The 22,966-nt window shown below is 42.5% G+C and overlaps 1 protein-coding gene across 1 annotated transcript in view; it reads right to left on the bottom strand.

Moving 5' to 3' along the window:
* Positions 1 to 20,977: 20,977 nt before the first annotated feature.
* Hhla2 (HERV-H LTR-associating 2) overlaps positions 20,978 to 22,966 on the bottom strand; it is a 33,967-nt gene continuing 31,978 nt past the window's right edge. Inside the window, 1 exon segment of the mRNA XM_052158126.1 lies at positions 20,978 to 21,202. Coding sequence (XP_052014086.1) covers positions 20,978 to 21,202 — 225 coding nt within the window.

Raw genomic sequence — 22,966 nt, 5'->3', positions numbered from 1 at the left:
CCTTCCTTCCTTCCTTCCTTCCTTCCTTCCTTCCTTCCTTCTTTCCTTCCTTCCTTCCTTCCTCCTTTCTTTCCTTCTGTGGAATTCTCCCCTCATAGTGAATCTGAGGGCATGTGTTTACAAGAATCAGGGTTTTCTTTTCTTTTTGAGTCTTTACAGAAAAATATTATATATATTGTATATTTAGTGTGTGTGTGTGTGTGTGTGTGTGTGTGTGTGTGTGTGCACGCGCGTACATACAGGCTGATTCATCCTAAAAGTGGAATAGTCTAGAAAAATTCAAGTGTAATAAATGTAAGCATTTAAATAGAGTCACATCCAGTCCTGGAAGTTTTGTATTTTAAAAACTATTTTAGAATTTCAGCTCTTGACTTAAAGCTAAAAGGCTTAAGAATAAAATATAATATATAGATAATAAATTCATGTTATCCCCAGTGACCTCCTCTAAACATTCACATTCTCAGTGCAGTCTAGAAGGTTAAACATGTCTGTTTCCTCTTGAAGAAACTGAAGAAACTTGCCATTCCCCCAGAGTAAGTTTTTATCTAAGCATTTGCTTGTAGTTTATACTGAAGTCAACATCAAAAGAACAAAGAAAACTTAACTTTTGTTTTATTTGAGAATTACTAATCTGTTTTGCTTTGAGAACTAACGGTAAGCATTCCTCGGGCTACGGAAGGTTGGCTCATCATTAGAACAGTCCAGAGTTAACTGGCCCATAGACGGCAGTCCACTCAGGCCCTCATGTCATTAATATCTAACAATGTTTTGTTTGCATTTCTTATTCTTTTATATGCATTCTGTCTTTGGAACAAGGCTTAAAATGTACATTGTAAAAGTAGAGGCATCTTTATAACATTCCTGGAAATAAATCCTTTACCTTTATTTAAATACTCAGAGAGTCAGTGGATCTTCCTACCATAATAAGAGTCCTGATTACAGTAAGATCGATCAAGTTCATCCTGAACCATTTTATTCTGCATTTGGTAGCATTAGGGCTGTCCTGTGTTGCTTCCTTCCTGAATGTATTTCCCTCTATCTTTCTGTAATGTCTATAATTAAATATAATGGGCCAGCTAGGAGTTGCATCCTTCCTTGTTCTACAATTATAATATCCTTGACTGATTCATCCTAAAAGTGGAATAGTCTAGAAAAATTCAAGCATAATAAATGTAAGCATTTAAATATAGTCACATCCAACCTGGAAGTTTTCTATTTTAAAAAACTACTTTAGAATTCCAGTTCTTGAGCTGTAGTTAAAAGGCCTAAGAATCTCAGTTCTGCGAGGGGAAAGGGAACTACCTGTTCATCTTGTTCTGATCTTTAGGATCTGATTCGAACCCAGAGCTCATCAAGGGACCCTGGAGAGAGCTGCTTCAGCAATGGAGATTTTGAGATTAGAGAAACCTAAAAGTTCAATTCAAGCAGGGCCTTCCTTGGTTGCTTTTAACATATTCACTTCAGAGAGTTCTGAAGTGAAATAAGGAAGAGTCTCCACCACAGCTTCAACTCTCAGAAGCTGAAGAAGAACCCGAAGAGGAGGAAACAGACAACTGGAGGTTTGCACCCTCATATTGATGAGCAACGGCTGAGCATTTATTTCAGAATCTTTTCAGGGACAGAATGCATCATATGTGGCTACCCTTAGGACAATGTTTGGAATCTTGCCAACACAAAAAACAAAAACAAAAACAAACCCCCCCCCCAAAAAAAAAGCAAACCACAACCAAAACCAAGCAAATGAAAACCAATCTCATTGTGCTCTAGAAGCTAGGGCTTTAGTGGGATACCATTCACAGGAAGCAAACAATGGTAATCACTACAGGTTTTATTTTCTTATGTTCTTTCTATTGTCATATAGAGAGAGATGATTCAAATTCCTTTCTTAGGCTTCAAAACAACTGAAGATTCTGAACCCTAGAGGAAAAGCCTGTCCTGTTGAGAAAGAAGGAAGAGTTTGCAGGTCCCTGCGTGCTGGGAAAGGGCCAAGGCAACACTGTGGTGGCTTCATGTATCCCTACAGAAAGGACTGAGTGTGAACAGCCAGGAAACTAAGTAACTAGGCTCCCACTTCATGGATCTTATCTTAATTCCGTCATAACAAGTCGGTGACTTCAAACATGATATTGCTTAGCTTCTAGGGGAAGGCAAGAGATAAAACAAATGAAAACAAAATGAAACAAAAATCCCACCAACTACAGAAAGTGGGGAGGAAGATCAGGGTGTCAACATTGGCAAAGTGTTTCGCAGCGTGCAGATCAAAGGTACAATTATCAACACGGGTGATTAATAATGATTATTTTATCTGTCTGATTGGTTCCCCTACATGAAAACTATTTGTTAAAAAGGAAATCGTTTGAGCCTGAAGTTTAACTTGGTTTCCATATATTGGTTAAGCAACTAGAGGACAGTAGCAACCAAAACAAGGAAGCCCATTAATGTGTAGACTGGCTTCTCTCAAAGTTTGTTTTCAGCCTCAATTCCCATGAGGTCAATATTTAATAAGGGTGTCAAGCTAAATTTGGCTGCTTGTGTGTTTGAGTTAGCCTAGCTCTTGCTTTCTGGCATTTCATAGAATTGACTGTGGTGAGGAAATCTGGTCTACTTGAAAGGCTGCGAATCAGGCTCTCAAAGAAGGTTCTGATGCTCTGCAAAAATACTGCGCCTTGAAGTCTGTCCTACTTCCTTGCACAGAGAACAAAAACTGAAAGTCTACTTTCGCAACGGGGGGGGGGGGGGCAAAAAAAAAAAAGCTTGATTTCAGGTAACGTCAAACTGCAGCTATAAATAAACCCTGTGAGGAAAATGAATCCGCAGAGAGTCTGTGTCACGTCAGGTACATCTGAATGTCGGAGAACAGTTCCCCAATTATAATCATCAGTGCAAAGGAAGTCAGAGATCCAAACAGCTAAGGTTATGAGGAGAAAGCTGAAGGGAACATGAGCTGTGATGGGCTGGGAAAGGAAGGGGCGGCAGAGGCTCCGGCGTGAGCTCAGTGTACGTTTTAGCAGATGACTCACAGTGGCTATAATCGGTACATCCAGAAAGGACAGATGAGCATCTCACAAAACAGTGCGCACACCCCCCCCCCCAGACCCTCTCTGCTCTGCGGGAGTGCAGATTGTAGCAAATGCCTGGCCCTAATCTGGTGATTTAGTTTGAGTCTAGGGCTAGGAAGAAATGAAGTAGAATTCCAGGGGAAAATATATGTAGGCATGAAAGTCCAAGCAATCAAGAATAATAAGACAATTTTTAGACCTCAAAGGAAATTATCACCTGAAGGCAGGGTGAGGTTCAAGGTCATGTTTCTGTAATCTACATAGAAACTCAGACAGTCTGATAATGCAAAACCCAGGAAATTGAAGGGACAGATAAAGCTACAGAGAGTCGAGACTTGGAAATAATGCAGCAAATTGTGAATGAACTCACTAGTTCCTAAGTGACCCAGCCTGGACCCACTGGTAGGGAAATGACGGAACAGATGTTACATCTTCTGGACCTGACAGGGCCTCCACACTCAGGAACTCACAGGAGTCCTGGTTACCTGCAGGCAATCAAGCCAATCAGAGTTCCAGCAGGATGGGCGTGGAACTCACAGGCCCCACCTCCGAGCTATTATTGATGGCTGCTGGGAGGACAGTTCCTTTTCCTAAGGGATGTGTTCCTTGGTAAGTTGCCCATGCTGTAGTGGTTGGCATGAGATCCACGTGCATGTGGGGCAACAGTAATTGGCCTCAGTGTGTTTGAAACAAAAGACATGAAACGGGGAGGAGGACATGATAGGGCACTATGATGTTGTAGAGGGGGGGGAGAATGAATGAGATCAAAATATACTGCATATGTGCATTTATTTAATATCTATTTATTTTCAAAAATAAATAAAAACATAAAATTCTGAGTAGGAAGCATCTGCGTACAATATTTACTTACAAATATTTGAGCTCTTGCTGTTGGCAGGGTACTGTGTGTGTCATCCTGGTCAGGACCGCTATGCTTCTGTGGATGATTCAGCTGTTTGTGGTTTTATTTATACAGATGTTTTCATCAGCATGGCTAAAGGGAAGGAAGGGACTGTTCAAACACCGCCGGATGGACTAAGGGGAGGCACCCTGTGTCTGCACTTAACCTCTTTCTCACAAACAAGAAGGGGGAGGGGAGCAGCTCAGGGCCGAGTGAGGTTCAGTCACCTAGCACTTAAAGCACCAGTGGGCTGAGACAGATGGATGGGGATGTGTTGGTCACTTTTGTCTTCCCTGTGACCAAAAAGTAGTGAGATAAAGCTTAAGGGAAGAAATATTTATTTTGATTTTTGATCTTGGAGGTATTAGTGTCGTGTGACATCCGGGGCATTGACACATCAGAACAATTCCCATCCTGTCAGCCTAGAAGCAGCGTGGAAGGAACGTAGGGGGAGGCACCTGCCAAATAGACCTTCCAAGAACATCCTTCCTAGAGACCTGCTTCTGTATCTACCCTGCCCTTTACCACCTCTCAATAATCTTTTTAAAAATCTACCAAGGAATTATCTCAGTAGTTCAGAACCCTCACCATCTGTTCACATCTGAAACACCATCATAATCATACATAGAGCTGTGCTTCATGAAGTCCCCCAGACATCTCTCAATCTAATCAATGTTTACAATGAAGAATAGCCATCACAGAGGCATACTGAATCCTTCGGAAGCACCAGCTATTGTTTTCCCCATATTGTTTTATCGTTTCCATGAAATGATTAGGAGTAGAAAAGGAGATCGCTGTCGATCAAGTTCGTGGTATATCTTATCTGGTCTACACTCTGCTCTTCCGAGACACATACAATGAAGATGAGCTTGAAAATGGATAAACTAAAATTCTTTGCTATAAAATGTGTTTATTTGTTTGGATTTGAGTGACTAGAGGACTAGGCAAGGCTTTTCTATAGAAAGTCCAACAGTAAATAGTATCTATAAAGCCCACTATCTATGTAAAAACCACACAGCTCTTCAGTTGTAGTCTGAAAGCAACCATTGACAATAAAAGCTTAACTGAGTATGGTAAGATTTCACCGTAGCAAACGATTTGCTTGCCCTAGTGTACAGACTCTGGTCTCCAGTGAGCTCCAACCATCTTTTCCTTCCTTTTTTTTTTTTTTGTGTGTGTGTGTGTGTGTGTGTGTGTTGTTTTTTTGTTTGTTAGTTTGTGTTTGTTTGTTTGTTTGTTTGTTTGTTTGTTTTGAGACAGGGTTTCTCTGTGTAGCTTCGCCTGTCCTGGAACTCACTCTGTAGACCAGGCTGACCTCGAACTCAGAAATTCGCCTGCCTCTGCCTCCCAAGTGCTGGGATTACAGGCGTGCGCCATCACTGCCTGGCTCATCTTTCCCTTCTTAATATTGCACTCTTCCAAATTAAATTACATTATAATCTCAATTTATAGATGAATTTGTGACTTACTCTTTTGACTGACTAAAATCTCTTCTCAATTTTAAATGAAATATTTTAGTTTGTTTTCAAGAATTAGTGTTTCAAACTTTAATAGGATTCTTAGGAGAAAAAAATACCTTGCTAATCATTTAAAGTTCACTCATATGCATTCAGTTTAGTATATCCTGATATTTCTTGAAATAGATGAGCAATATTAAAAGAAAAGTTGACCCATTAAGTTACCACTATAAAATCACTAGCTTTTCAAAAGTGTAAGATTTAATGCTGTTTTTACTGTTCTCTTCTTTGATTTCTTATGTTTGAGAGACAAAAAGGACCTTCTTATTTATGCTGCCTTAAAATATTCATGAGGAAGTTTGGATTTTAAAAACATTTTTTTACTCTGCATGCAGTATGTTAATTGTTTATCCAGCATTTGGGGGCTTGTATCATTTCCAGTTTTCTTAAATGACTTTTTTTTTTCTTGTTGCAGGTACTCGGGAAGTTTCACAGACAATGGGGGAGGGGGAACTACCATTTGAAGCATTCAGCTTGTTATAGAAAAAAACGTTATCACTATATGGAAAAATTTGACAGCAGGTTAAAGTTGAGTTCATCTTCCTGTATACAGGGAGCTGGCTGGGCAAAAATGGAAGATAGAAAACTGTCTGCAGGCTGGTGCTGCTGGATCTGAACATCACTACATGCGTTTGTGGAGGCCACTGTTTCAGAATGCGCAGAGTGGGTGCTTATACAACAGACATTCAGATTTGGACAGTTCTACCGTCTATACAATCGGAGAAGAAACGATCGGACAAGTTCTGTTTCTCCAGAGACCTGTGCCCTCTGCTTTCAGGCAATTAGTTACCTTCTCACTGTGTCCTCTAGTGACCTTTCCTCCTTCCTCACACACCCTTGCTATCTTCCTTTCTTTTTATGAAGATACCAGTCATGCTGGATTAAGGCCATTTTTATCTCAATTGCCTATGAAAGGCCCTATTTCCAAATATAGTCACATGTCTCAAGTCTGAGGAGCGTCAACAAACAAATTGGTGGATATATAATGTATCCCTTAACTATCTCAGTTAACCGACATCAATGTAGTCCTGTAGGATTCCAATCTCAGAGCATAATAAAAGCCCAGGACCTATGGACAGGTATTAAAGATCATTTGTGGAAGCTACAGAGATGGACCAATGGAGAAATGGCACTAACCCTGAGCTATAGAGGCACGAAGACTTTTTTTTCTCATCTATTTCAATAACTCCTTCTGAAAATTAATTCCCATGAGGAGATATGCCATCCTGGTAAATCAAGCCTACCTCTGACCCAACTGCAAATCTTTGCTATACTCTTCTGCAGACCATGGAAATCAACCTTAGAGGTCAGGGTGTGGGCCTTAAGACAATCAAATGAACAACCTAATTCTGACCCCAGATGTACTTTTGCAGTTAATTCTGGAAGTTTTTATAAGGAAAAGGCAGAGAGGATAATGATAAGAATCATCCTAATAGTCTGTCATATCTGATCAGCAGTGGGGCCCATTTCATGAGGTAAGTTTAACAGGGGTGCTGTGACCACAAACCATGTTGATGAGCAACTTAGCAACCAGTCTTAAAACTACAACAGTGTCTCTATGTTTGCTCAATTCTGAGGGCAGAACAAGTCAGAATTAACAATGAACCATAATTCACATTCCTTCTAGAAGCTAACTCTCGTCTATTTTATGATGACAAAGATAGGAAGAGATATTTGGGGCCTCATAAAAATACAAACTTGTATAATCAAGGCTTTGAACAGTATACTTCACAGAGGCTGAATGCATCAGCCATAATTTTGTCATGTAGTGGTAAAAGATCTGCAAGAGCATTGAGAAATGGAAATTGTAGCGGATTCCTTTAGGTTTTTGGTTGGTTGGTTGGTTTGGTTTTGTTATTTGAACACACAATTACTGTCAGGTTTTTTTGTCAGTTTCCAAATACATTGTCAGCAGTGTTTTGTTCTCAGAAAACAATATTAAAATAATTTAATAACACATAGCGATGAGTTTTCTGAACCCCTTTGAAAAATATGCATGTTATTTTAGGTAGTTTAGTATTGCTTTAGCATTGTTATTATAACAGAATTGCTAAACTGAGGTCTAGCATTTGTCTCAACCTCAACCCCTCTTTCCTGACATGTTCTGACATTTTCTACCACTGAGAGTAGTATAAGATTATTCTTCTTTCCTTATAAATATAGATTCTGCCCTTTACAGACTTGTGAGAGATTTTAATAAAGTTAGAGCTGCCCCATTGGAACCTTGAAAGGATTCCGGTTCTTTACTGAGTGGGGCTAAGAGGCTCTAGAAATGTTGATCAGCATGCTGTGATAGACAAAGAACAGTGTAGCCCTCCGATCTCTGTTTTTAAAGTGAAAACCCTTCAAATTTATGCTATCATTACAAAGTATCCGTATACCTTGATTTATCCCAGGTATTTGTTAGCGTGGTGTAAAGTCACAACAGAAAGCTGCTTAATTGGGCTTGGTGGAACATGCTTATAATCCTAGCTAATCCAGATCTGATGCAGAAGGATCTTTAAGTTCAAATCCACCCCTGGTCAATTTAAATGTGAGCTCTTAGAATAAAAAAACAAAAGGGGAGTAGAACTATATTTCAGAAGTAGAATACTGCATGTATGGATGCATGTATGTGTAAGTAATATGTATGATACTTGAGACTCAATTCCCTATACTGCCGACCAGCTATTTAGCATCATGAGTAGACCTATTAATGTAATGCTACATGGTGATATGGTTTAAAACCCAGTATGATTGATTTGCAAGACAGATTTGGAAATTTTCAGAGAAATAGCCTAGAGAAAGTATAGAATGTATAAAGGAGGTTTAAAAGTTCATTGTGGGAAGGACTCAGAAAATTAGAATGTGGCTAAGGATATAAAGAGTTAATCTGCTGTTGATGTCACAGATAGAAATAAAAACCCTACTGCAAATTAGATTATGACTCCTATTCTTTATACTGTGATAGAGAACTTGAGTTCATTTTATCTGTGCCTTGAGACTCTACTGGAATTTAAGTTTAAAGGTAATGAACTAAATTTTTCTGTTGGTTTTCATGATAGTATGTAATGCAGTCCCAGTGAAGTAGGGATTATTTGATGATCTTAATTAAATTTACAGTGAATGCTAGAAAGAGAAACAGAAGAGAAAGATCCCTAAAACGTGTACTTTGGCCAGAAAAGGAATTTGTATAAAGCACCAATGGAGGGCAACGTGAAAGCTAACAAAGCTAACAATGTTATAAAGGAGCCAGTCTCTACCAGGGTGATGAGACTCATACTTTGAAGGCATTTTGGAAAGAAGCGTTAGCCTACCATTGGAGAGTCAAAGGTATAAAACTGTTATGTAATTTCAGTGAAAAATTACTCTGGAAAAAAAAAAGAGCCTCAGATAATGTGTTTTCTCAGAGTCCCTTCTTGAATTATCCTTGCCATTTGCTCTCTGGACATCCTGAAGTTACTTCTACCATAGTCCACACATGCCAGGTATGACTTGCTTTGATAGCGGGCCTCACAGCATCCAAGCAACCCTGGTTTTATAACCGTACAAAAAGTTAGAGTCACCATGTCACTGAAGCTTCCACAGAGAAATTATTAAACCCTTGAGATGCTGGACATTGCTTGAAAGTGCTAAAGTGTCCGCCAAGAAACCCAAACAGCAGCAGAGTTGCAGTCTGGGTAGGAATCCTAAACTTCAATGAAGATATCTCAGGCGGCTTGAGATGTCAAATCTGGGATGCCTGCCAAGAGGTGTGTGGATTGTCATCAGGGCTACAAGGCAGGGCTTCCCAAGCCCTTGGGAGTTCACAATGTGCTACCGTATGTCTAGGCTACTAACCTTGGAGACTTTACTGTTTATACGGAATTTATTGTTTGTCCTGTAGGGTTTAAATCTCATTTTGGTCCGATCCATCTATTACACCTGTTTGGGTGGAATAGGTTACACACTGCCATTGCATAACAAATCATGTAAGTTGCTTTGAACTTTTCAGGGGTTGCGAATAATAATTTGTCTTGAATCTTGGAGTAGACATTGAACTTGGATTCTTGAATTGTTCAGATTATTTTGTAAATGATTGGAAGCCTTTTAATATACAAGGCTTCAAAAGATAGGTAAGAAGTCTATGGAAGGTGTCTCCCAAAGGTCTATGTTTTAAAGGCTTTGTCATCAGATTTTGCTGCTGTTGAAAGGTGGTAATGCTTAGTAGAAGGAACTTAGATAATCTGTAATGAAAGAAGTATTAGGAAGCTGGACTCTATTGTTTCTCCCCTTCTCCCCGGGTTCTCTCTCTCTCTCTCTCTCTCTCTCTCTCTCTCTCTCTCTCTCTCTCTCTCTCTCTCTCTCTCTCTGTGTGTGTGTGTGTGTGTGTGTGTTCCCCAATCTCATTCCCTCCTGTCCTCTCCTGTCTCTCTCCCTCCTTTTCTCCCATATTCCTAGTCATGCTGGAGCAAGCAAGTCAGTCACCATGTGCACCTGCCATGATGTATCATGTCACCACAGCTCCTCAACTACAGGGTCAAGGGACCGTTGACCAAACTCTCTGAAATTATGACCCAAATTAAACCCATTTTCTTATGAATTGTCTCATCTCAGATATTTATTAGAGTATACAAAGTTAACTCAGTTTGTTAATTGTCTGGTATTTTTCCTGGATTTTAATTTCTCTCCTTCTTAAAGTGCTGTGAACACAGCAGGCATCTCTCTAGACCAGAGCATGTGTGATATGTTTTCCTGGATGTTGTTCTAAAATTAGGAGGAAGCGGCCATGGGCTATTGACTCCCCTCAGCCTAGTCTGGATCCTCAAGCTAGAAGCAGAACCAAGGCCACCATACTGAGGAGGATAGAAGGGATCTCAAGGAGATTAAAACTCTACTTAGGTCTGCCAACTGGCTGATGTCACAGCCAACCATATCCTCGAGCCAGCTTCAGACTCAAATGAAGTTATTTTCAAGTGAAGTTATTGCAGAATGGAAATGCTTGAGTACAGTAACGAACGGCAACAGATTTATCTGAGCAATAAAAGTGAGAACAGCAAATTCCATTCTTCAAAAGCACAGGAAACAAGACTACATTCAACCTGCTTAGGATGTGTGTGCACAAGTGCAACTCCCAGGTTGAGCTCAAAGGAATTCTTGCCCAAGGCCCATGTTTTCTCTTGTAAGACCTTCACCCACTGCTTGATGACTGTGCACACCTGGACAGTGATCTGAAGGAGCAGGTGGCTGCGGCTGAGTAGCAAAATGCTCTTCAGTCTGAAGAAGAGGTACTGAGGTTCTTGCAAAAGTAGACAGAATGTGCCCATAGCTTGTTAAAACAAACAAATAAAAAATAGCACATGGAAGCCAAAGAAGACATGATACTTTACATATCCAGGTCAGGTCTATAAGCCCTTGTCATTACCTGGTGCAGTCAGTTGAAGACAGCAGTTCTTAGTTTTGGATTTTTCCTAGGTTGGACAGGATGGTCATGACTTGGATTTTTCATGGGAAGCATGGGGAGAGCTGTGTACCAGATGGCTTTGTTTCCAAATGTGATAGACTCCCACCACTGTAACAGAGCCACCGTATTCTCTCACAGTCCTAGACACTAGGCATCCAGAATCAAGACATCTTCAAGGCCGTGCGCCCTTTGAAGCCTATAGAAGACTCCGTGCTTGCCTCTCCAGCTCCACCTGGCTTCCTGGCAGCTTTTAGTTTTCCTTGGCTTGTCAACACCATGATTTCAGGCCCTTGTCTTCACATCAAATTCTCAGTGTTTATTCACGTCATCTTCCCCTTATGAGTGTCTGCCTCTGTCCAGAGTTGCCCTTTTTATAGACACTAATTGTGTTGAATAGGACATACTCTAATAAATTGTCTGTGTAGATAGATTACCTCATTCAAGACCATATTTCTAAATAAGTTCACATTCTGAGAAACTGCAACTTAGGTCTTCAACAATTTTTTTTGGGGGGGGAGGAAAGATACAATTTCACCCACAACATTAAACCTTCTGTCAGAAAAATGTATTGTCAAGGATCCTTATCTAGGGAAGAGAGAAATGAATCGCGCCTAGTTCACTTACGCTCTCTAAGAAACTTGCTTTTCTATAACTTCCTAATTTAAAATATCGTCCTTCATCAAAGTTTGGAGACATCCAAAAAATTCTGAGTGGCTACTGACAAATGGAATAACTGTCAGCATTCTAGCTTCTAGGGTAAGGTTAGCATGCTCTGAAGTATAGAGGTACACATAGGGTAAGTGATGTAGAATCATATCCTTTGCTACTACTACTATTATTGATTATGATTATGATTATTACTGTTGTTATTATTATTTCATCTTTTTTTTTTACAGTCCAGTATTATCCCCCTCCTGGTCTTCCCTCTGCCTGTTCCTCATCCCATACCTTCTCCTCCATCTTCAAAAGGATATCCCAACCGCCACCATGCCAGGCTTCCCCAATCCCTGGGGCCTCACATCTCTCCAGGGTTAAGTGCATCTTCTCTCACTGAGGCCAGACCAGGCAGTCCTGTGCTGTATGTGTGTCGGGGGCCTCATATCAGCAGATGTATGCTGCCTGGTTGGTGGCTCAGTGTCTGAGAGACCTCAGGGGTCCAGGTTAGTTGAGACTGCTGGTCTTCCTATGGGATTGCCCCCCCTCCTCAAATCCTTCCAGCTTTCCCCTAATTCAGCCACAGGGGTCAGCAGCTTCTGTCCATTTGTTGGGTGTAAATATCTGCATCTGACTCTCAGCTGCCTGTTGGGTCTTTCTGAGGGCAGCATGGTAGTGTCCTTTCTGTGAGCGCTCCATAAAATCAATAGGAGCGTCAGGCCTTAGAGCCTCCCATTAAGCTGTATCTAAATTTGGGCCTGTCACTGGACCTCCTTTTTCTCAGGGTCTTCTCCATTTTTGTCCCTGCAGTTCTTTTAGACAGGAACAATTATGGGTCAGAGTTTTACCACTTTTGAGAATATACCCAAACCATTCCCCACCATGCCACAGAGGCATGCATTTCACTATGCTCATAGCAGCCTTATTTGTGATAGTCAGAAGCTGGGAAACAACCCAGATGTCTCACAACAGAAGAATGACTACAGAAAATGTGGTTCATTTACACACTAGAATAGTACTCAGCTATTAATAACAAGGACATCCTGAGTTTTGCGGGCAAATGGATAGAACTAGAAAATATCATCCTGAGTGAGGTAACTCATACTAGAAGGGACATATGTGGTATATACTCACTAATAAATGGATCACTAATAGCCAAAAAAAATGTACAGAATATCCAGGACACAATCCACAGAACTCAAGAAGTTTAACAAACTGAAGGGCCCAAGTGAGGATGCCTCAGTCCCACTTGGGAGGGAGAAGAAAGCAATCATGGGGGTGGGGGCAGAGGGAGGGAGAGACATGGATAGGAGAGAGGACAGGGAGGGGAAAGGGGGAACATAATCAGGTATTGGGGGGAGGACAGGACTGAAGCCCTGAGGGCCAGCAGAAAGAATGTAAGCAGGCAACCTCAGGAAGTAGGAGGTGGGGGTGGGGGGGATTCTGGAATGTACCAGAGACCTGAGAGGTGAGAGACTCTCAGGACTCAAAGGGAGGGACCTTAGATGAAATACCCAACAGTGAGGAGAGGGAACTTGTAGAGTCCACCTCCAGTAGAAAGACAGAGGGATGGGATTGCCACCCAACAGTCAAAACCTCTGACCCAGAATCATATTCTTGTATCTGTCACCGTTCTGCTGGAATTGATAGAAGCTATAGAAGTTAGGAAATATATGCATTAAAATAAACCACATGCTAAGGGATTTTAAGGCACCTTCCATAAGCCAGATAGGCAAGACTTGCATAGAGCCAAAATATTGCCACTCTCCCCAAACAGTGGAAACGTGTGTAAACAAGTATAGCAAATCCGAGTGTGCTAGAGGAGGCTATACTTCCCCACAGTCTAGAGTTTGGTAAGTGTACATTTTTCTTCATTTGAGTTAGGAAAGACGTGGAAGAAGTCAGCTAGGCAGACAGAACACTCAGGGATGAAGCATAGGTTGGGTACTTGGGATCTGAAGGGAAATCCACATTCCAGAGAACAGAATCGGAAGGGAGGCCCAGCAGAAATACATAGTGGCTGAAAGCTCTGACAAAGCTTGAATTTTATTTGAAGATAATGGCAGTCGCAGGAGAATTGTGAGTATCTGAGTGTGATGTCATTAAATCTATCAGAGAGTTTACCCTGGAAGGCTATATTAAAGCAACAGGGCAAAGACTAGAATGCTCAGAGGTACAGAGGAATAACCATGGAGTCGCTTTGGTTGCAACAATGACTAGAAAATACCATGAGCATTTACTGGACAGAGTTCAGAAGTCCTTGATGAACAAATGATCTCACGTCACAAAGACTTTCCCTTTCTAGAATTACCATGGTTCCCAGTTAGAATGTTGTTTAAACTCACACACGCCCCAGAAAAGCACCAACTGCAAGATGCTGAAATCATTTTGTGCCTACAGTTTGACCTTTGGGTCCATGTTCATCATCGACTCCTTTGTCCTAGGTAGCAATAGGTTCCCTCCATCATGCATAATCTCATAAAGCTAACACACGAATATTTTTCTCCTTCAAGAAAATTAATCTAAATATAACTATATAATGAGCTGCTCTGTGCAGGGCTGTGGTTCAGTAGTAGTGTGTAAACCTGGACTGTAGAAGACCTTGGGTTTTCTCCGTCTCTGGTAACACTCAGAGAGGGAGGGAGGAGGGAGGGAGGGGGGAGGGAAGGAGGGAGCCAGGGAGGCAGGGAGGCAGGGAGGGAGGGAGAGAGATTATACTATAAGTAAAATAAAATCTAAAAAGTAAAGTAAAATACATATGAGTTGGATTCTTATAAAATGGAATCGTGAATTGTATTTTATTAATGGGGTAATCATCGCTGTTTGTAATGTTATTACCCATAGATCACTTTCCATCCATGTTGTAACTGTTGATTGAAAAGCTTCTGGGCTAGAGAAAAGAAAAAGATGTGGAGATTAATGAGAGGGAACGGGGCACCAAGAGGAGGAGAAGATGTTGAATGATGATAAGCTTTGGAAGTCTGAACCTGGGGCAGACTTTCCCAGGTGTTTTGGGGTCACTAACTGAACAGTGCAGATTTGAGACTCTCACCACAGACTCTCTGCATCAGAGGCTCTGCTGAAGGACCAGGGACTCAGACGTCTCTCCTGTGCCATACCTGATCACAAGGCACACTTAAAGCAGCACTGATCAAGGTGACTGTGTTTTCCTCAAAGCCCTCTCAATCAAAGCCACAACCCAACCACATAGTTTTGTCCAATGACAAGTGTGTCCTTTTCAAACCTAAGCTGTGACAATACAGATGACCCTGTGCGCAATACATCCTACCCTGCTTCCCCCTCAAGCACAGCTCATTAAGCTTGTGGAAATGTTAAACATCACCTCCCTAGGAGAGTTTTAATGAGTACTATACAAACAAATCAGTATTTATTCTTGTGCCCTCCTTTAAAAATAAAGAGCTTCTATAGAGTTATATGCAGTGAGCTTCCATAAAACACTCCAGGAAAATACACTTACTTCTGGGATGCCTTCTTACCCTGCTCAAGGCTTAATCTGCACTGAGAAAGGTTGTAAGCAGAGGGAAGGGGGAAGGGTGGTGTGAAAGGATGAATTGAAAGGAGAAAAGAAAAGCGGGCAGCCCATGTGCTTTTTACACACGCTTTTTGTGCTGAGGGTTCCCGTGCTCACAAAAGCTGTGCTTCAGACCCAGGGCAGATGCTGCAGAGGGAGCTTGGCCTCCTGTACAAAATCCAGGAAGGAACTGGGGCAGCGAGGAGCACAGAGGCCTTCCTTTAATAGAGTTCTACGGACTGGGGCGGAGCTTTCTGCAGTGTGCTTTCCCACTACCACAACCATCTCTGTCTTCCTCCTCCTCCTCCTCCTCCTCCTCCTCCTCCTTCACCTCCTCCACCTCCTCCACTTCCTCCTCTTCTACCCCTCCACCTCCTTCATCTCCTCCTCCTCCTCCTCTTCCTCCTCACTGCAGAGTAGGAAGGAAGGCCAGTAGGCAAAGAGAGGCAGTTGGTTTTCCTCCTGCAATAGCATACTAGAATCTATTATTCCTCAACTTAGCTCCAGGTGGCTACAGCTGACTCCAACTTCTGCCCCAGGACACTTGTTTCTATCACACTGAAAAAGCAAGGGGAAAAATTCCTCAATAAGTTAAAAGCTAAATCTTTGTTTTCAGTGAAGGTCAGGTGGGACTTATTCTTCCTTGGTGATATAGGCTGATATCTCTTTTGTCTTGAACTTATACACAGGCAAAGTCTTTTTCACTGGGACTCATTTGGGAAGCTAAGCAACCTGGGCCTGGAGATCTTGCTTAATTGCCTAGGGCTAACTATGCTCAATTGCTCCTACCCAGAGCTGTGTGCCTGTGCGTTGCTGGCCTCAGGTTGGCTAACCAGAATGCTGTTCTTCCTTAGAACACAAGCCTCCTCAGCCAGAAGAAGAAACTGGAGGCCGATGTTGCTCAGGCACAGAAGGAAGTTGGAGAGATGTTGCAGGCATGTCAAAAGGTAGAAGAGAAGGCCCAGAAGGCAGCCAGTTAGGTGGGCCCATTGACTGCTACTTTCCATAGTTCACTAGAACAATGGAAGCCTTGGGCATGGCCCATCTGCAGCTAGGAAGGAGGCCATTGATTCTCCATATAGTCGGGAGAAGGTTAGCTAACCTGCTTTCAGTCCGGGGGGAAAAAAAATAAGCCAACTAGCTCTTACAATCTACCCTGACAATGAGAAGACATGATAGAGTTGCTAAAAGCAAAATGTTATGAATACAGATGTCCAGGTCCTGTTTTTGTTAAGTTTATTTATTTCTACATATGAATCAATAAACCTAATATCTAGAAACAGTTTTGTGTTTCCTGGTAAGTGTTGTTTGTACTAGAGCCTTTAATTGTTTTATCATGACAATTTAGAATCCATGCTTCAGTTACTTGTTGGGTAGGAAAAGCAGGCTGGTAAAAATGGCTTTAGGGGCTAGTGAACCCTCTATGGAGTTTATAATGAGTCTTCGTCAGGGTTTCTATTCCTGCACAAACATCATGACCAAGAAACAAGTTGGGGAGGAAAGGGTTTATTTAGTTTATACTTCCACACTGGTGTTCATCATCAAAGGAAGTCAGGACTAGAACTCAAGCAGGTCAGGAAGCAGGAGCTGATGCAGAGCCCATGGGGGGAGGGGATGTTACTTACTGGCTTGCTTCCCCTAGTTTGCTCAGCCTGCTCTCTTATAGAACCCAAGAGCACCAGTCCAGGTATGGCACCACCCACAAGGGGCCCTCCCCCTTGATCACTAATTGAGAAAATACCCCACAGCTGGATGTCATGGAGGCACTTCCCCAACTGAAGCTCCTTTCTCTGTGATAACTCCAGCCTGTGTCAAGTTGACACTCAAAACCAGCCAGTACCTAATGTAAGCTTTTTGGTGGTGGTTATCTTTGTTGCTTTTCCTACTGTTTTGATAAGATACCTTGACACAGCAATTCAAGGAAGAATGGGGTCCTTATAAACTAACAGCTTAGGAGTATATATAGTCCATTTGGATAGAGACCCACAGTTGAGGGGTGCAGTCCTTTAGAAGAGAGAAGTCAAGGTGCAGGAGCTTGAAGGAGCTGACACATTGCAACCAGAAGCAAGAGCAGAAAACAATGAGTAAGAGTGTGGCAGTTTTCAGCTGGCTCTCTCTATTTTATTACAGTCCTCAATCCCCTGCCCAGGGAAGTGGTGCCACCCACAGTGGACAGGTCTTGTCATATCAATTAGTGTAATGAGGATCATGGTTCACCCGCACTCTCAAAGGCCAAGTAATTTTAGGTCTCATCAAACTGAGGATTAACACTAACCAGCACAGCAACCCTTTTCCTAAGCGATACTAAACTCAGTTTCAGTGTACCCTTGTGGGAACCATATCCTTCAGTCACCCTCTGTGGGCAGATGCTGCAATTCTATCAAAGAGCATAGCAAGTAGAAGGTATCGTTGAGAAAAATGCCCATTGCCAAAGTCAGCATGAAGGAGCAAGTTTTGATGGAAAGTACCAAGAATTGCAGGTCACTGCTGAGTAAGTCCATGTCGCCATTTTAGTCTCTGCTTACCACTCCCCAGGAAGTGCTTTCATGTAGCCCATCACATGTATACACACATGAAATAGCTGAGCCCCCTGCTGTAGGAGGGGTAGCCATTGATCTTATTAAAAAGTGTGGGACTGTGGAGAGAGGGCCTGCAATTAGATTTTATATTAGTCATTTTGGAATTCAAAGGAAGTGGAGTGCTTTAATCTGTGTTCGCTCAAGTTATTTGGCACAGGGAGAACAAAATAAAGCCTTGTGCTCCAAATCACAGCCACCAGGTGACTGCCAAATCCAAGCTTCTGGCATGGAGGAGTCTATGTGTCCCATCTTCATCTCGGCACGTTCTTCTCTCTGGTGGAAATGAGGTATGGGAGAAGCTAAAGATGTTTATTGACCAAGGGAAAGATAATCTGCATAACATGAAAATTCACAAAATGGACAGAAGAGAAGAAAGAGGTTTCATCTTTCCTGCTCTTTGCTAGATGCCTGAAGAAACACACACAAAGAACTCTGTGGGCTTGACCTTGCTGTGTGCTAGATGATTTTCTTGATAATGTACGTCCTCTGTCCAGTTATCCAACAATGTCACTTTGAGTCTTCTGTAGCAGCATAGAACTCGGGGCTGCCTCTGCTCTTCACTCTTTGTTTCAACATTCTGCATGCTAGCCTCCTGCTCAACTTCTGAAGATCGTTTGGTGAGACAGAGAAGCATGGGTTAGGAGCTAGCAACAAATGCATGAAGAGATTCACAATACGGTGTGTTATTTGGGTCCTTACGCCCTAGACATGGTGCACGCCAGGTACTGAGTGTTTACTACTGAGTGTTATCTCCAGCATGGTAGGGTTCTTAATGACTGCCATGAACCACATATCCAAAGCTAAAGAGCAGGCTTCACAGTCGCCTTGCTCCTGCAGAGTGTCTGGGCTGAGAACATCTGTTACTGCCGAATGCCTGGAGCCTAAACACATTTCCAGAAGTGAATCAGAACTGTAGAAGTGAAGCTGGAAAATAATTGGTGGAGGCAGCGCTCTGTGCCCACCATTCCCAGATATCACCTGATAACCACTTTTTAAATTCAATGATAAATGATGTTCCGGCTCTTTAGTTCAGTTAAAACCGTCGTCCCAGTTAGTCATCTTTCTTGCAACACGCGTGTTGTATTACAGTGTTTATAATATGGTACTTCACCTTTGATCTCTTCCCCTGCTTCTCAATCTCCATCTCTCCCGTGGCTGGGGCTATCTCTGTCGCTTCATTGTCCACAGAGCCCAGGGCAGCAGCGGTTAAAGAAAACCTGGTGGGGAGAAAAGAAAGAGACAGAGAACTAAAAACATGGCCCCCAGTCAGACCAAGAACTGAAACTCATCGGCAGAATGTGAATGCCATCTGACCATTGGGCTAGCTCTATCTCTTCCCTTTATATTTAATCAACAAACATATCTAAAGCACCAAATAAGAAGACAGCAAGTCCATTGGAAAGAACCGGAAAGACTATGCAGCGGACAGTTGGAGACTTACAAAAATGGCCAGATAAAGTAGAATAGACCGCCATTTTGAGCAACAAAAAGCAATTCCAGAAACTGGAATCCAGGCTTGCAGCTTGCTTAGACCTGACAACCGCCATTCAAGGCCTTCGTGTCTGGGACTGCCATGCCAGGCAGACAATCCACTGCTACTCCCATCATCTGCTGTGAGCCTTCAGAATGTTTCAGTCTGACCTCAATCCACAGATTCATTCTTGCTTTCTTTTGACCTTGGGGCAGCCATGAGGACTTGGGTGAAATGTGTCTTCCTCTTCCTGCTTAGTGACCAGGCATCTCTTCCCATTCACCACCGCAGCCCTTCCCAGGAAGGGCAGTCAAGTCTATCTAAGCACAGCCTTCTAGTCTTGCTCCTGTGTCACAAACACAGTGGAGAATAAGCCTGGTGAGACGCAGCACAGGGCTTAGCTTCTGTCTCCACTCCTCTCAGTAATTAGTAAGCCACTATTGCTACCACAGTGGCCTCATGCTTCTCACCTCATCTAATCTTAGTTCCCTTCTAAAGCCCACCCTTGTAAATATTGTTAGTGTGTGATTTGGGGGATTACACTCCCAACAAGTAGACTTCGAAGGTGTATGGTCAAACTCTCCTTACTCATTAGACACATATTACAGATCAGACCATATCACCTGTAGGGTTCAGTTTAGCAAAACACCGTTCTCTCTGAGGTAGTGAATCACTTTAAAAACAAAGCACCAAAACAAGTCCTCTCAGGCAATAGATAGAGATCACAAATAATAATAGTAATAATAGTAATAATAATAATAATAATTAATAGCAACAGAATTATGTGTTAATTTCCTCGAAGATAGATGTCCAAAGTGGCTATGGAAAGATGGTTTTACGGCTTATTCAGGAGAAAACTACACATATGCTGACCTACCTGCCCAGTTAAACCTTCCTTGGGAGAACCAACGAGGGTAGTTTTACCTGAGTAGCTTAAAAGACAAGAGCAAGAATGGGGTCAGTCTGAAGAGGCCCACTCGTGCCTCAGGCTGACAGGCTTCATTCCTAAAATAATGGTCAGAGATGCCACATGGAGAGGTGACATTTGGGTCATGGAGAATAAAGGAAGTGGTACATGAATGATCCCAGCAAGAGCAGCCGCCCTCAGCCTCTCCCACGGAGCCGCTGCCCACGTCTATGCCTATTTTATTTCTACCTAGCAACTGACCTCATTCAGTATATTCTATATTTCACTTCGATTGGTTTGCTTCCCCTCCTGAGAAAGCATGCTCGTGCAGGAGAGAGATTCGTGTCTGTTGTGTCCACGGTTCTATCCTTAGCACTGGAGTGTGGTGCTCAGAAAGGAAAATATCGAGTTAGTGTACTATTCATTTTGCTTGTGTGATTCTATAAGTTCCCGGCTGTGCCTTTCTTACAAAGCAGGGCTGTAGCTTGCCTGTGACATGTGTGTAACTGAGATTCAGGGGCTGATTCAAACAGTCTGAACTGAAGGTGGGGGTGGGGAGCTTGAGATCAGATCATATGGAATAGAATTTTAATGCTTCTGCATGTGAGCTTGCTGTCTGGACTTAGAGACACCCATGCAGAGCAGACACACATGTGGTGGCCATTTTGCAATATTGCAGTTTAAGAAGGGCAGCTTCCGTCCTGTGTTTGAAGTAACCTCTCACATTCCCTCGAGTCCTCACAGTCATTTTTGGAGTTCACATAGTTCAGACTCTCATTTGGTGAGGGAGCTCTCCCAGACAGACTGTACTGGGTGGCCCCTATCAGAAAGAGAATGGCGAACCTTCCTTGGCTATTTCTACCTTTCAGCTGATTTTCCAGTCGGCAAATGCTCGGCAGCTTTGTTACCAGTGTGTGGCCTGAGGTCACAGTTTGTCACAGGCGTGAAATCTGCAAAGCAGCCTGGACTCTCAGCTCCAGTGCGATGCAGAGGTCCAAAGAGAAAGAGGAAGTGTGGAGAATGGTATCAAACACCAGATTTATCCACTGCTTAGGGAAGCCATTCTCCACGGTGTGGCTGGGCACTACCTGCCGCAGGGAGCACTTCCGGTCTGAAATGGCGTCTTGGGAAGCCATGATGGTTTCTCCGACTTGGATTTCCTTGAGCAGCAGGCACAGGCTCTATATCTTCAGGTTCTTATGCTTTCTGTTTGGCTCCATCCCTATCCAGAGCTTGCGGAGAAGGGAATGAGGGCCAGCAAGTTGCAATAAGAGTTGGGAAGCTATTTATATCATCATCTTTATCTTTTCACAAGTAGTGTTTGCAGCACTTTCAGAAAGATGCCTTCCTGTGAGAGGCAGAGTGAGAACAATGTGTAAATGAAGTGACTAGGAGAGGCTCAGAGTGGCCATCCCACCAGCAGACTATACAGGATGTTCATTAATTAGACTGGGGACATTTTGACTCTTGTTTTTGGCTTATACACACACACACACACACACACACATTGCAGGCCACTGAGGATTCCTGGTTCCAGGTATCAAAAAAATATATGAAAGAGGCATCTCTACACTGTCTAGATATAACCTCTATACTAGCGCTTGGTCTTACGCAAACAACTGGAAAAAGGGGAATGGAAATAAGGATTCAATGTACCCCTGAAGTAATGATATGGTCATTCACTTACATTTCAATATTATACCTTCTTTTCTACCTTTTCTTTCTAATTGGATTCCCCAATAAAAGAGAGACTCTTGCTCACATGCTAATGCCTAGTGGCGTCCTTACACATAGTAGGTAGGTACATTGCTGTGTTGAGCACAGAGACCAGGTGTCACTGATTAGTTCTCTCGCATTGCAAGGATGTCAGATCCAGAAGGACAGGGAAGCTGTGTAGGCACACAGTTATAGATCCCTTGACAGCACAGGGCCAGGCTGTATGGGTCTCAATTCTGATTCTTGAGACTGAGTTGTTAGAGATGTCAAAACCTCCTTCCCGTGCAGCGGGAGGCACGGTGTTGATAAGAAAGCAGGGCACTTCAAAAGCATCATCTTGGGCTAATTAAGATGAAATGAACGGCTTGCATGGCTTTTATTACTAGATAAGTGGTTCTTTTTTCTGAGATGAGTCTGTCTGACACTTACTTACAGCATATGGGGTCTATCAAAGCCACTGAGGAATGAGCCCATGGTGTGTGTGTGTAGCTAAGTAAACACCCAGAGAAAATGAAAGCTTGTTACTCTCTCTTCCTCAGGGTGAGGAAGCTGTGGTGCTGAAAGAGAAAACTGATGCTTGTTAATGCCTGGGTTTTCCTTTTATTTTCTCATTGATTATTCTCATTGTTTTCTTCTTTAAACACATTCATTATGAAGAATAACAGCAACAAAGCTATAATTTGGGAGGAGAGGGTATTGTCCCAAAGAATGCATTATTTTCCCATTGTATCTCCTCTCTGTTTCTTCATTACAGTTTGGAATGTGCTGTAATGAGGTGTGTTTCTCAATTATGTCCAAGTGTCTGCTTAGAGTAGAGCCAGTCAACTCGAAATGATTTTCTGCCATCAAGTCAAAAATGCCAAGTTTGTGTAAGATAGGCCATATAATTTGAAAGCTACACTCAATGGACGTCCACATCTCTTCTTCAGTACATGTTTAGTTTAATTTTGTATTTTAGACAAGATTTTGCCATGTAGGCCAGACTGGTCTCAAACTAACTGTGATATCCCAGGCTAGCCTCAAATGTGTGCTTTCCCTGTGTTTTAGTTACTGCTGTGATACAGAGATGAAAATTCCTGACAGTAGGCAGGGGCAGCTCAGTCTGTGGTGGCAGAAGTTTGTACAAGCATTTTGTAAACAGGATAAGAGACAAGAATCAGAGAAAACATGGCTGGAAGTGAGAGGGTAGACGCAGAGAGAATCTCTTG

Source organism: Apodemus sylvaticus, chromosome 15, assembly GCF_947179515.1.
Source record: "Apodemus sylvaticus chromosome 15, mApoSyl1.1, whole genome shotgun sequence".
In the NCBI taxonomy this organism is placed as follows: Eukaryota; Metazoa; Chordata; class Mammalia; order Rodentia; family Muridae; genus Apodemus; species Apodemus sylvaticus.
This window is presented reverse-complemented; position numbering and strand designations above follow the sequence as displayed.